This window comes from Gobio gobio (assembly GCF_949357685.1).
Source record: "Gobio gobio genome assembly, chromosome: 9".
Taxonomy (NCBI): Eukaryota; Metazoa; Chordata; class Actinopteri; order Cypriniformes; family Gobionidae; genus Gobio; species Gobio gobio.
In genome coordinates, this window is record NC_137115.1 from 30,097,028 (window position 1) to 30,112,580 (window position 15,553).

General features: G+C 36.7%; 1 protein-coding gene across 1 annotated transcript in view; it reads right to left on the reverse strand.

The window, feature by feature from the left end:
- fchsd2 (FCH and double SH3 domains 2) overlaps positions 1-15,553 on the reverse strand; it is a 94,092-nt gene that overhangs the window by 24,513 nt on the left and 54,026 nt on the right. The window contains exons 7-9 of the mRNA XM_079824978.1: positions 15,356-15,484; positions 6,807-6,929; positions 6,158-6,253 (exon numbers count right to left, since the gene is read on the reverse strand). Coding sequence (XP_079681104.1) covers positions 6,158-6,253; positions 6,807-6,929; positions 15,356-15,484 — 348 coding nt within the window. The remainder of the gene's footprint in view (positions 1-6,157; positions 6,254-6,806; positions 6,930-15,355; positions 15,485-15,553) is intronic.

Here is a 15,553-nt window from a genome sequence, read left to right on the forward strand (position 1 = left end):
GGAGTAATCAATCAACTAAAATCTAAATTAACCAACCAGCGTGAATTAGTGGGAAAAGACAGGAAAACGTCAAGTCTGAAGAAAAAGAGATACTTGATTCTTCAATCTAAGGATAATAGATGCTACATAATAGCATTTTTAGGAGGTGAGTTGAGGCTTGTTGTGGAACATGTGCATGTACAGTACAAATCTAATATACTCGTATATCATTTAGTTTGTTCACAGTCTTCTCAAATCTCAAGTCTGTGTCTATTATTTCTCCATCACAGCATCATTCCAGCTGTCATCTACTAATTGTCTGTCTCTCCCAAGCATCTGTTTATCTCTGAGCTTAAAACACCTGAAAACATATAACCCGAGGATTCATTTAGACAGATGTGAATAATCTTGAAATCACCAGGAATCTTTATTAAATTAATACAAGTTTCAGGTCTTACTCCAACAATTAATCAGTGTACACTATTGTTCAAAAGTTTGGGGTCAGTAAGATTAATACTTCAATTCAGCAAGGACACATTCACTTGATATAAAGTGACAGTAAAGACATTAATAAAATTGCAAAAGTGTTATTTTTTAAATAAATGCTATTAGTTTGAATTGAGTTCTCAAAAAATAATTATCAGAAATATGAAGCAGCACAACTGTTTTCAACATTGATAATAATAATAAATGTTTCTTGAGCAGCAAATTAGAATGTTTTCTGAAGGATCATGTGACACTGACGACTGGAGTAATGATGCTGAAAATTCATCTTTGCATCACAGGAATAAATTACACTTAAAAATATATTACAATAGAAAACTTATTTTAAATTGTAATAATATTTCACAATTTGTCCTGTTTTTACAGTATTTTTGATCAAGTAAATGCAGCATTGGTGTTTTTTTTTTTAATTTTGAATGGTAGTGCACGTTATTGGAAAGAAAAACTCATTGTTTTCATAATCTTTCATCAAATGTAATAACTTTCTCCATCTCATGCAAACATCAATGGTTTGTGGTGTTTCAGCTGGTTTAGAATCACAAGGAATGACTGGCATATATTGACCCTATCTGGCAATATTGCTGACGATGCATCCATGCATTTGTGAATATTTAAGTCTGACAGCACACTGATCAATATAAATTCAATCAGAGCACTTTAACACAAGCATCTTCACTCGATACTGCCACATCAATCTGATGTCAACACTAGTCATGGTTGACAAAAGAGTTTCTTAAAAGGGAAAAAAAATGCATCTAAACATCACTCTCCCGTTGAGATGTTTTTTTTTTTATTTTTTTTTTTATGTCTTCCTGTTTTTCCTCTCTGCGTGACCTTAAGCAGATGTGGCGTATGTGTTTGAGGCACGCTGGGCTGCCCGAGTCTGCTGGGAAACATGACAGTCTGCAGGGGCTCCATCTGGATCAGAACCACTCACAAAGGCCTAATCAATCCCATGTGCCTCTGCTTCAAACTCACAGACAGATGCTGTCTGGGAGAGCGTGATGGAATGCGTGCATCTTTGACGCTTTCTGCACGTCTGTATAATGGAAAATATTGTGTCTGTGTGTATGTTTGCACTGTTGATCAATCCTAGCGAGAGTTCGCTGTGTCAGTGTCTTTCAACAGCTGACACTTAGGATTTGACAAGCAAAATAGGAGTGTAAAAGACACTTTTGTAGCATTTTCCCCTGAAGTCTACCCATATTTAAGTTACTAAGGATTGACTGAAACTACATTATCATGCTAATCACAAATAAACAAATAATAAATAGGTAAGTAACACTGATTTAAATTTATATTAATGTATTATATAAGAAAATAGTCAACAGAGACGCAAGACACTGAAACTAGCACAGTTTAGGAAATCTGATGCCTGAGACAACAATCATACAGTCAAAAATACCTGAGCACAGAAAACACTGACTGACCAATCAGAATCAAGTGTTCCAGTGATGCATTGTACATTAATCTTATTCTAAAGGTGAAGTGTGTAAATTAACCTTATTATTGGTTTAATTACCAAAGAAAACAGGTATGCAATACATACCACAGATTTAATATAAGTATAAATGACTATTAATATTTATTACTATTAACTTATACATAATATTAATTTAATACATATTGACAATGAATTTCTGTAAAGTTGCTTTGACACAAAGTACTGTGAAAACAATTAATTTATGCCAAGTATTAGTTCATATTCAAATTGTGTATGTGTATGTGGGTGTATGTGTATGTGTATGTGTATGTGTATGTGTATGTGAATGTGAATGTGAATGTGTATGTGTATGTGTATGTGTATGTGTATGTGTATGTGTATGTGTATGTGTATGTGTATATATATATATATATACACACACACACACACACACACACACACACACACACACACACACACACACACACACACACACACACACACACACACACACACACACACACACACACACACACACACACACACACACACACACACACACACACACACACACACACACACACACACACACACACACACACACACACACACACACACACACACACACACACACACACACACACACACACACACACACACACACACACAGTCAAACCAAAATTATTCAGAAAACAGGTATAATTTTTTTACTAGTGGGTGTAGGAGTGAGGATAATAAAGTATATGAATTTCATGAATAAAAATAAAGTAAGATGTGACGCATTATAACCAAAAATTCTTCATAGAGTGGACTACCAGTAAAATTGATCAAAAACTAAATTATTCAGACACTTTGACCTGACCATGTTTTGCTTAAAGCGGCACCGCCCCCAACGTCGTTTTGATATTCATAGTAATAAAATAATTTCGTTCAGTTAGAGAATAGACACTACAATTTAAAACTGAACGTGTCTTTTCAATAAAGTGTGAGTGAGCCGAACGAAAGTCACGTCACAGACGCAGCAGGAGTTAGATTTAATTCATCACGAGAGCGAAGAGCTGAGGTAAGCGCGGCAGTCATTCTTGGCGCGTGTCCAGTCTGGCTTGTTATCAGATCGCATATGGAAGCTAAACTTTCATAGGAATTCATTGAAAAGTTGAAACACTCACTTTGCTACGCCTTGCTCCGTTATGAATGCCCGAGCCGAGCGGCAGCGGGCGTGCGCATTTACATTCTGTGAGTGAGATCCCTCCCCTGTGGGCGGGTTTAAAACATGCGGAACTAGCTCCTGTAGTCTCTAGGCACTGGCCAAAAAGATTTTTTTTTTCCAGAAATAAAATGCATAATTATCTCCTCTCAGGGGGATATGAGGGGGAAAAGTACCATAATTCGAATATACTACCAGGTTTCTACTTATACAAAGCTTAATGCTAAATCACTGAAGTTACCCTTTAAGTGTTTTTTTCTTTAATTGCTAATGCAACCTTTTACTAGCCTGGCTCTGCCCTCCTACGCACTTCCGCTCAATTTTCATTTTCCTTCGGTACTCCATCTGAGATTGCGGTATATTCTCTGGTTTTCTCCGGTCAAATTTTAAACGGTCCAATCAGCGAACAGAGGGAGTGGCTGAGAATGATGACATTGATGTTGTGCGCTAGTTTGAGATGACATACGTCACACGACCAAACGTTAGCGATTGGTTTTGGCAGATCCAGAGTGGCTCTGGGCAGATCCAATCGTTTTAAACTTCATCAGAGTACCCGCCTTCAAGGAAGTTAACACTTTTCAATGGAGAGTGGCCAGACTCTCTGTACAAATGAAATGTACGAGAGTCTGGTAAGACCATGCTAACCTTTTACACCACATATTGAACAAAATTAAGCATTGCTTGGTAATTGGTTGACCTAAATTAGTATTATCTAATTGTGTACTTACATTTAATTTATTGGTTGATTGTAATACATTACATACCTTTCTATCAAAGTTATCTGACATTATCAAGATGAATTTATTCGGACACAGTTCTTGTCATAGTTTATTACCATTTTCTAAACTATAGCGAATAAACTGTGATAATGTGAGCAAATGTTGAAGGTGTCTGAATAAAATTTGGTTTGACTGTATATAATTTAGAGTTTCAAACACTCCTCCGATCAGCTAATTTGGTCGGACAAACAGATATTCCCGTCCAAAAGTAAAACCATTAGTTGAGCCAATGTTTTTTGCACCCACTCTGCCAGCGGTGCACTTTTTTAATTTTAAATTATTATTTTTTTTATACACACTTCACCTTTAAAAGGAATAAAGAAAATATTATTTTCAACGATGAAATTTCCCATTTAATGTGTCCACTCACAGTGAGTTGAACAAATGCACAGGCTGATGTCAACATGCAAGCAACAACAACAACAGATTGATGATGGCTGCAGGACACTGATGCATGATGGGAAATCAAGTCCAACAGACTGTGTGGTACCTGCGCCAGAGTCATTCTCATCACACTGACCGCCGATGGCTCAATGTCCACCAACTGCTGCACGGAACTCAGAGTCTGAGCCAGAGAGAAGGGAAAGATGGGCGCACACGCGCACACGCACGCACACACACACACACGTGCATGGTGGGGTTAAGAGAGGGTTAGAAACAGACTGTTAGAGGACAGGAAAACTAGAACAGGGTAAGAAACAGCAAAAGCAGTCAGAGAAATGCTCAGAGATGTAAAAGTTGACAGACACGGTATCTACTAACTACTGAACTAAAGAAAGATGTAAGGAAGAGAGAGAGACAGAGAGAGAGAGAGAGAGAGAGAGAGAGAGAGAGAGAGAGAGAGAGAGAGAGCAGATGCTTTGGTAATACAACCTAAAGTTAGTTGTGAGGTGTTTGTGTTAATGATTAAACACAGATTGATTAATTGTTAATAATTTAATTGACTCCGCTCATAATCAAAAGAGACTGTCTGGTGTAGATTTATTTGACCGGGATGGATTGACGACAGACTTGTACAAGCACGATTCTCATTTAAAAGTGCAGTAAGATAATTCCTTATTACAAAATGTATAGCATGGATCAGTGGGCACTGTCCTAAATTAGCATGTTAATTGCCATCAAGTTATGTCATTTAAGCACTCAAAACTGAAATTAAAGTTTAATATAAGATGATATAACATAGACTGATATAATGAGGAATGCTCTGGTTGAAATATACAAGGAACGAGAGGAACGTTCACAAAATGAGTCGTGATTAAAGCTCGAGCAGACACAGAAGAGAGTTTAAACAGCGGGATGTTTCTTCATCACCACAAGAACAAAAAAATTCTGTTCTCAGAGACTCTCAGATGGATCAGGCTAAAAATAGAAGGTGATGATGAAATTTGTGAGTTTTTTTTCGGCGCGGCTGTGAGGTATGTGTCTATGACGCTGTCAACACTGAATAAAATCTGAAACGTTTGAAGACAATTTAAACCTTTAAATGAGGAGTAGATACAAGACCAAGAGAATGACAGGAAGAGAGAGAGAGAGAGATAGTTGGCATGCTGAATAATAAAACTAACAAAGAATATGATAACAGAGGTGGATTCCCTGCCACGAGATGGTTTAAACTCAATAAAATTCAGTGATAAGAGAGAATTGTGATACTGATATTCCAAAATGATTAAATGGCTGAAAAACACATTTTCCTGAACACATACACTAGCGTTCAAAGGCTTGGGGACGGTAAGATTATTAATGTTTTTGAAAGTCGTCTCTTCTGTTCACCAAGGCTGCATTTATTTGATCAAAAATACAGTAAAAACGATAATATTTTGAAATATTATTTCAATTTAAAATAACCGGTTTCTATTTAATTATATTTTAAAATATAATTTACTCCTGTGATGAAATGCTGAATTTTCAGCATCATTACTCCAGTCATCAGTGACACATTCAGTGACACATGATCCTTCCGAAATCATTCCAATATGCTGATTTGCTGCTCAAGAAACATTTCTTATTATCAATGTTGAAAACGGTTGTGCTGCTTCATATTTCTGTGGAAAAAGTTAATCTTTCATGAATAGAAATTTTAAAAAGAATGGCATTTATTTGAAATGGAAATCATTCTTAACATTATAAATGTCTTTGCGGTCACTTTTGATCAATTTAATGCATCCTTGCTGAATAAAAGTATTATTTTCTTTCAAATGTATAGGTGATAGAGGATGCCTTGATTTGTCAAGGTGCAGTTTATAAACCTGCATGCATGAAACTCACTGTATCGCTGTCGCTGGGCTGAAACTGGAAGTCTTGTGCTTTGTGAAACACAGGATTCTCTTGCAGGAACAGCTGCTGGTTGAAGTCCTGCATCACCTGGACATAAAAACAAAACTATTTAACAAACATCATGCAAGTGTATAAAACATGTAAAACGTCCCTTTAAAGGGAGAGTTCACCCAAAACTGACCTTTTTTCTGTGGAACATAAAAGGATTTTGAAAAACATACTAGTCAATGGGGTTCAATGTTGTGTGGACCCGAATGGTCAACAAAATATCTTATATTGTGTTCTGCAGAAGAAAGAAAGTCACACAGGTGTGGAACGACATAAGGTTGAGTAAACGATGACAGAATGAACTATCCCTTTAAGAGCTTGCGAAGGAAAAATCCTTGTGTAACTCTCTCTCTCTCTCAAACACACGTCACAATAGTGGTATGTAAAATTAGGCCCCCTTGGCTAGTGAAATAGTGCTCAGACAGATGTGTTTGTCAGCACAGTGGAGGAATGATGTGTGTGTGAGGGGATTTCTTCATAGGGGAGCTGATAATGAGGAGCTGGCAGAGCGAATCTATTTCTGGGAATGAAGAGGGAAATTGAGAGAGTGATGAAACTAAGTAAGAAGAGAGAGAGTGTGTGTGTGACTCACTCGACTGGACTTCTCCAGGAGGAACTGGAAGGTGCTGTGGATGGCTTGGAACGCTTCCAACTCAGTCCGACAAAAGGATATCAGATAATCCTTCACATGGTCGTATACGTTTCCCTCCAGACCCTAAAGAGAGGCACAGAGAAAGACAGATCACACACTCAGTGTTTGTACCGAATGAACAACAAATCTCCTTGTGTTTTCAGAAAGGGTCAGAGGTATTAAAGATAGAAATGAGAATCACAGACAGAATGCTAGAATAAACAACAGAAAGTACAACAAACAGAATAACAGACAGAGAGAACGATAGGGGAATAGAAAAAAAAATGACAAAAATGGCAGACAGAATGATTGAAAAAATGGAATGATAGAAAGAGAGAATTAAGAATGATAGCAAGAATGACAGATAAAGACAGTTGGAATATAGTAGGATAAGAAAAAATAACTATAGAAAGAATGACAACAGAATTAAGAATGATAGATAGAGAGACAGATAAAAAGACAAAACAACAGACAGAAGGACAGAATTAAAGGGACAGTTCACCCAAAAATGAAAGTTCTGTCATCATTTACTCACCCTCAAGTTGTTCCAAACCTGTATGAGTTTCTTTGTTCTGCTGAACACAAAAGAAGATATTTTGAAGAATGTTTGTAACAAACCAGATAAAGCAACTATTGACTACCATAGTATTTTTCCCCTACTGTGGTGGTCAATGGTTGCTCTATCTGCTTGGTTACAAACATTCTTCTAAGCATCTTCTTTTGTGTTCAGCAGAACAAAGAAACTCATACAGGTTTGGAACAACTTGAGGGTGAGTAAATGATGACAGAACTTTCATTTTTGGGTGAACTATCCCTTTAAATAAAAATAAAATGATTGAAAAATAGATAACAACAGAATGAGGGACAGAAGACCACAATAAAAAAAGAGAAATGAACACAGAGACATTTCCAGAATGAAATGGAAAGAATGACAGGTCGAATGACTGACAGAACGACCGACCGACAGACAGATAGACAGATAGATAGATCCATCGGCCCCCTTGTGGCCAAACGAGTGCAGAACAAATGCCTGTTTTCTCTGGACTATGTGACGCTTGGATCAGAGCAGATTGTTCAAACAGCAGCAGCTGCTGGGAAAGGTTAGCCAGTTCAGATTCCAAGGCCCAAACGTGCAAAAACAAAACTCGAAACCTCTGCTTTCCCCCTCCGTCTTTCTCTCTCACTCTCTCACACAGACTCCCTCCATGTTCATGAGCATTGGGATGGAATGCATTTCAAAAACAGGCTTTGATTTGTATGACTGTTTGCTGCGGGTGAGCTGGAAATGACACTCAGGGTCTGCTGGGTTACAGCAGGTACCGGCACTGTCAGGAAGAACACGAGTGTCGTATGCATGAGAGAGATGGAGAAAGAGAGGCTGTGCTTCCTTCTGATAGGATCCCATTCCCGTCCACCTCCACCGACCACACTGGCTCAATGTGGAATGATTCATTTCCTTGCCTTTCAAAGGTGCGGGAGATCTTAATCTTCCTGGTTTTGTCATGACCGCGCATTCCCAAATTCTCAGAAAACATTCCCAAATGTGGCTCCACGCGTGAAAAACTAATTCATGTGGCCCGTGGTTACGAGCACACCAGGACGGACGCACAAACATACACACGCATATACACACACAACACAGGAAAAGATATAAAAGCAAACAAGCATCAGCTGAACAAACACTTCTGCTGCATTATAAATGCTTCACTTTACACCCCAATGCCTCCTACAGGGAATTAATGAACTACTCAACATACACAATACACACGCACTTTAGAAGATTTCTCTAAGACTTGATATGAACCTGTGCCGAAGTAATGACGTCACTTTGTAGGCCAACCCGGAAGATCCAAATTATAGATCCATGAGAGCAAATATGGGCTGTTAAATCTCCACAAGACTAATTATAGCTGGAGACGCCACAGAGACATCAGAGCCAGCGGCAGACGTCAGAAGGACTGGCCGAGGAAAGTCTACTCTCGCCGGTAAACAAGCGCTGACCGCCGCTGACTCACTGGAGCTCACAACTCCGAAAACACCAGATAAAATGTTTAAATAGGCACTCTTCTTATAAATATACGTTTTGTCACACATTAACAGTAGATTTTAACACAAAAAGACGTGTAAACAGAGCCCATGTCAGCCATTTCTCAACGAGACGAACATGTGAAGAGAGTAAACTCCTAATGTTGAAGCATCCAACTATGCGCGAATAGCGCGATTTATTCATGCCACATAAGTTCTTCATAAGTGAGGCTGAAACGCGGGCTAGTGAGAGATTGCCTGTTTGTCACGATGACGTCTAAAGTCCCCGCCAAAGGATGTAGTCCCTTTTAGCAACTTGTTAGCAACCATCGTTTTTAAGACACAATAAAGTTTTTAAAAATCACAAGCAGGTTTTAACTAATGTGTTTTATGTCATAGATCAAAACGTGAAAATATTTAGAGGCTTTGTTAACCACAGACCTTATTTCAGGCGATTTAGCAAAAACCCATTCAAAAAACCCATAGACTTTAGGGCGAGGGAACCGGTAGGGCTAAAATGCTAACTCACTTCCGCGTTTTGGCCTACAAAGTGACGTCATTACTTCGGCACTCTATTAAAATTAAAAAAGGTATTTTTAGACAATTTTACAGTAAGTCTATACTGTGATGTGTAAAGGGAAAAAAAAAAAAAAACTAAACAAAATTGTTAATTATAAAGTATTTAATATTCAACACTATACAGTAACGTTCAAAAGTTTGGGCTTTGTAGAATGCTTTAATGTTTTAACATACAGTAAAAAAAGTAAAATTGTGAAATATTTTTTACAATTTAAAATAATGTTTTTCTACTGTGATATTTTCTAAAATGCAATTTATTCCTGTGATGTCAAAGCTGAATTTTCAGCTTCACTACTCCAGTCTTCCGTGTCACATGATCCTTCAGAAATCGTTCTAATGTGATGATTTGCTGCTCAAGAAACATTTCTCATTATCAATTATTTAGAAAGTTCAAAAGAACAGCATTTATTTAAAATAGAATATTTTGTAACATTATAAATGACTGTCACTTTTGATCAATATAATACACACTTGCTGAAAAATAGTATAATTTTCTTTCCAAAAATTCTTACTGAGTCTGACCACAAACTTTTGAACAGTAATTGAACAGTAGTGATTTAAATGCTAAGTTCAATTCAAAGGAAATTATGTCTTCACCTTCACCCTAATGTTGTTTAAAGATAGATATAAGTCAGAAATTGGTCAAAAGATAAAATGTAAACCAATAATATTTGACATAATATGACTATTTTAATTCAAATGAAACATTCTGTTCCACAAAAGAAAAAGAAAACCACAGTGGTTTGGAAAAGACAAACAAATTTTCATTTTTGGGTGTGCTTGTGCTTGTGCTTTAAGCTCTCAGCAGGCATGTTGGTTGTTAGGGAGGCCACATTTTATCAGAGTTCAGTAAATGTCATCTTTCTATACATACCCAAAGCTGAAGTGTGACACAATGCTGATGGTGTTTGTAGATGACTGCTGGTTCACACGCAAAAACAGGAATAAGTGCTAAGAATACACACAAAACACACATATCTCTCACCTCTTTCCTCACACATTTACAAGTCCAAAACAATACAGCGATGACAAACTGCGGGGAAAACCCACGACCAATCTTGAAAGCAGAATTTCCCCTCTCTCTTTCTTCCGATTTTGTGCCATTAAACATTTAAGGCAAAATCAGGACTAAAAGAGAACCCTACTCGAAATAGGATCATAACTATACGAAATCAGAGAATGTAAAAAGATCTTGAAATGTGCAACACATAAGAACAACATTTTGTTCAACAGCAAATTTCTCTTGAATGCAGGCCCCATAGACTTTCATTGGAAGTGCATTACTATAATTGTGATTTCTCTTTTTTTTTTTTTAATAAATAAATAAATAAATAAACACTGACAGACAAGTCAACATTATTTTCTGTGGTTATTTTCTGTACTGACATTATGCCACAAATACTGTTCAAAGAGCTTAAAAAAAGCACATTGTGGAAAAGCCTAGAAGTAAGATTGGACAACAGAAAACTAGCACTCTGTAAATCTGCTCTGACAGCAATGGAATATATTTTAAAGAATATGTCTGGAAATCTGACTGATGAGACTACTCTCATTAATAATAAAGATATAGATATAGAGCTATAGTATGTTGACCGTAACCAAGGTTACGTCTCAGCCAATGGGAAATTATGAGAAAAGCTGTAGTGGGCCAGTCTTTCGGCAGCTGGTTGGGCCTTAAGCACTGACTCTCCATCTATCAATAATTTAAGCCAGATTCTCTCAGATTGCATACATATCGCTCGGGGTCAAACATGAAGCGGGTGGAAAGCAGATGATGTCCTCCGGTAAGAACAGGAGGACACTATCAGTTCGGTTCTGGATGCAGTGACAGGAAAAAAACTATAGAGATGTACAGTGTGAGACGTGGTCAAGTGGATTTATGTAAATGCTCGTCTGGTCTGATCACGAGCAAAAGAGCAGAAATGAGAGAGAATGATTTAAACAATAGATGAATCAATCTGGTAAAATATCAATAGGGCCTATATCATTGTCCATATCCATGCGATGCAAGAATCGATACGCTGGCGCCAAATATTGATATTTTAATTAATAAAATAAGGCACTCTAAATAGATTTCCCAGCTCCCAGCATCACTACTTCATAGCTCCTTGATGTGGCACTCAACGCATGAAGGAGGGAAAGAATAATAGTTTTTTAACGGGATGAGGGACAGCAGTGCGAGTAAAATATTAGATGCCCCAGCCACGTTTAAGTCCAAAGTCTAGAAAACCTGCACTTAACCTTTTCACAGGCATTTTGTTTTCATAGTTAGACAGATATTGTGATGTATCATTATAGGATTGTCTAGCAATATATTGATTAATTGCAGAATTGCTTTATCGTGATATTATCGGTATCGTGAGCCAGGTCGCGAGGTACCCTGTGATTGCCACCAATAGTGTGTGTGTGTAATATATATATATATATATATATATATATATATATATATATATAAAGAACAAATCGTTTAAACAAAGGATTCTGTGACTGTTAAATAATGTTAATGTTTTAATGTTAAATTAATCGGAACATTATTTATGCAGGTGTAATTGTACCAATTCAGATGCAACTTCTGTGCCATTAATTATATTGTTAGTGATTTGATTGAACACCTTGTCTGACCTAAACCGAGACCAAGACAAGACCAAGACTTTGTGGGGTTGAGACCAAGACAAGACCGAGACCAAGACCAGACACAGCAGTCCTTAAATTAATCTAAAAGATCCATATCTACTGTCTGAGAAATGACTTACATATAACGAATAAATACAATTACAATAGTGAGACACTATAGTGCTCTTGCCAATCAAATCACTATCAATATAATTCATGGCACAGAAGTTGCATCTGAATTGGTACAATTACACCTGCATAAATAATTTTCAGATTAATTTAACATTAAAAAATTAACATAATTTAACAGTCACGGAATCCTTTATACAACCGATTTGTTCAAAGCAGCTGATTAATTTAATATGCCGAATTAGCAAAGACACAGTTTAAAATTTAACTTTTTTTATAATATTATAATTTGTTTATTGAATGTTTGTATAAATCAATATCATTTGCAATCACGGTTATATTCATGAAAACAGCTCTCTTGCTCCTGTGATATTGCTTAATTATATTCTATGTTATATAAAAAAAACTAAATCTCAGAATTTTGTGGGCATTTATATTAATTTTCGGCATTTTTGAGACAATGCTGCATTGATTTTGAACCCAGCAGCACAGTAGAAAAAGAAAAATCACATTACAAAGAAGTTATTGTTGCATTCTAAGCAGTAAGTTTTACATCAAATCACATGAAAGATGTTAAATCAGACAATGCACCAGCAATTTAGTGATATCCTTGCAGTCTTGAGAGAAAATCCAGATTCCTCTAAGTCCCAGACCAGGACAAGACTGAGGAGAAATGCAGTCAAGACCGAGACAAGACCAAGACCTTCAAAAAATGGTCTTAAGACCGCTCTCCAGACCAAGACCGGTCTCGAGTACTACAACACTAATACATATACACATACACATACACATATGCGATTAATTGATTTGACAGCACTAAAAATAATATATTTATAATTTATATATTGAAAAGAGGTGTCTTATATTGGTGTTGCTGAAAAAAACTTGACTTTTATAATGATGACATTTCCCGTCGAGTCCTTATGGTAAAAGCATAAAATGGTATGATAAAAGTCTGATTGGTTGTTCTGTTTTCTGAACTACAGAACACAAACAATGATATTGGAAAACGTTTATCTAGTCACAAATTCATACGGGTTCAAACTTCTCTTTAAAACTTAACATAAAACTTCTTATTTCTAATGTGACAAGCATATCCTCTAACGCCAGATTTAGAAATGTTTGCCTAGAGGTTGATGCGTATCTTTGGGGAAGTGGCGGTCATTTCGGCCAGCACATTCTCCAAGATATCTGTTCCCAATGGTCTAAGATTAAGAAAGATGTTGAAGAATTCAAGAGGGTTTGCATCACTAAATAAGGCCATGACTGGAGCTGCTGTCAGTCTGTAGAGATGAAGCATAGATTTATACTGGCACATACATCCACTGACCCGATCGCACAAGATCAGGAGCGGACACTTGTCATATTTCAAGGCCTGAATGATTGGATAAAAATGTCAGACTGAGGTTTGGTAAGGCTAACATGAAATCAAAATGCCATATTTACGGTCCTAATACAAGTTCCTGTGCACATGATTCATCAGTGCATATTATAAAAACAAAAAACAAAACAAAAGACACATTGTCTTCATCTTTTTCATCAAAAAGTAATAACCTACTCCACCTCCATTTCCTTTTCAGCTGATGTCACTAAGTGGTGAAGGTTTGGCTAGTTGGCACAGAGCTGTTAACACCTGCTTGAAAAAGTCTAAACACCATTTGTCTACATTGGCGTAGCTGTGCATTTTGACAAAAATGAGAGAGCCGTTTTCACAAATATGGTCTGGTCTTGGTCTTGTCTTGGTCTCAACCCGTCAGTCTCTGTCTCGTCTCGGTCTCAACACATGCTGGTCTTGGCCTTGACTTGGTCTCAATTTAGGTGGTCTACATTGACAACATAATAATCAGCAATTCATATTTTGTTGATTCTCTCTCGTTTTTGCATGTGTAATTTCTTTGTATGACAGCCTGGCCAAAAATTATGTCCGCACAATTAGGCCTGTTTCATTGTGTTATAACAAATAAAACAATTAACTCCAAGCAAAACTAAGTAATATGACTACAAAATCTTTAACAATTTAACCATCTTTAACCATTTGTTGCAGCTCAGGATAGTCACTAGTATTGTTTGTGACTGGACTATATAGTTTTCATTTGGAAATAAAATGGGTTGCAAATGCCATTTCATGTTGACTTATTAACATTAGTAATAAAATGAAAGTAGCAGTCTTGTTGCTCAAGTCCCATAAGCATAGAGGCACTGTGCTGTGACCCTGAGAGCATGAAGCAGAACAGAACACATACCAGACGTGCTTCGATGTTCTAGCCAACTTCTGTCTATTACACACACAAACAGATATGCTGGACCACAAACACCAAACATTCAATTGCGTAATCGCGCATTACATGCATTTAACATCTGCACAAGAAAGAAACAACAACACTGTCTCTAGCCAGTGAGTGTTTATATGTAAATACATGAGGAGATTTTTTAAAACATAAACAGACTGAATAAGCCACCAGAATGGTGGTAATATAGTTTTTACAACTTTAAAAAAGTGGATGTATGCAAAAACATTTAGTGACATAAGACAACACGGCTCTTGTCCAGTTGTAAATGAGCAATACTAGTCAAGCAAAGAAAGCATGCAGATATTTCTCTCTGTGAGGGAGCTTTTTCCTGTGAGGAAATCTACACAGGAAGCACATAGTTTGATCTGCCCATAGATTACATCATCGTCTGACCCAGTGTACTAGATTCATGCCAACAGACATGACTCGTGTAAAACTGTCAAAACAAGTGCACTATGTCCCCAACAACACTAAAACCATGAAAATCAAAACTCTTAATATTTAGTCAAATTAAGTTACGCACTGTTGACATGGAGTAAACTCCACCCAATAATGCACAACTAGAAGTTCATCTACATAGAAAAGGATTATTTAATCAAAGCAAATTTCCTTTTTACAAAATAACTCATTAAGTGTTTTAATAAACGGTAACTTTATTTTATTCAAATAAACTTAAGTTCAAGTACTACAATTACTAAAAAACAAAAAAATTAATTAAAGCTAAATATATATATATATATAAATCAAAACTAAAATTAAAAAAACTAAAATTAAAACTGAAAAAGCAAAAATAAAAACATTAAACATATTAACAAATACTATAATAGCATATTAAAATTACTAAAATAACACTACATTCATTGCTGTGCTCACCTTGATGCAGTTGACCAGGTCAGTCTGGTAGTAGCGGTCGTGGTGTGCGTTAGCAGCCGCCAGTGTGAGAAGATATTCGTTCCTCGCATGGGTCGCTTTGGAATTACAATCGCTCCTCTTTGCTTTCAACTGAAACACACACACAAGGTCCAAAACTTCAAGAAGTGCAAGACTCTGAAACATCCATTTAAAGGAAGA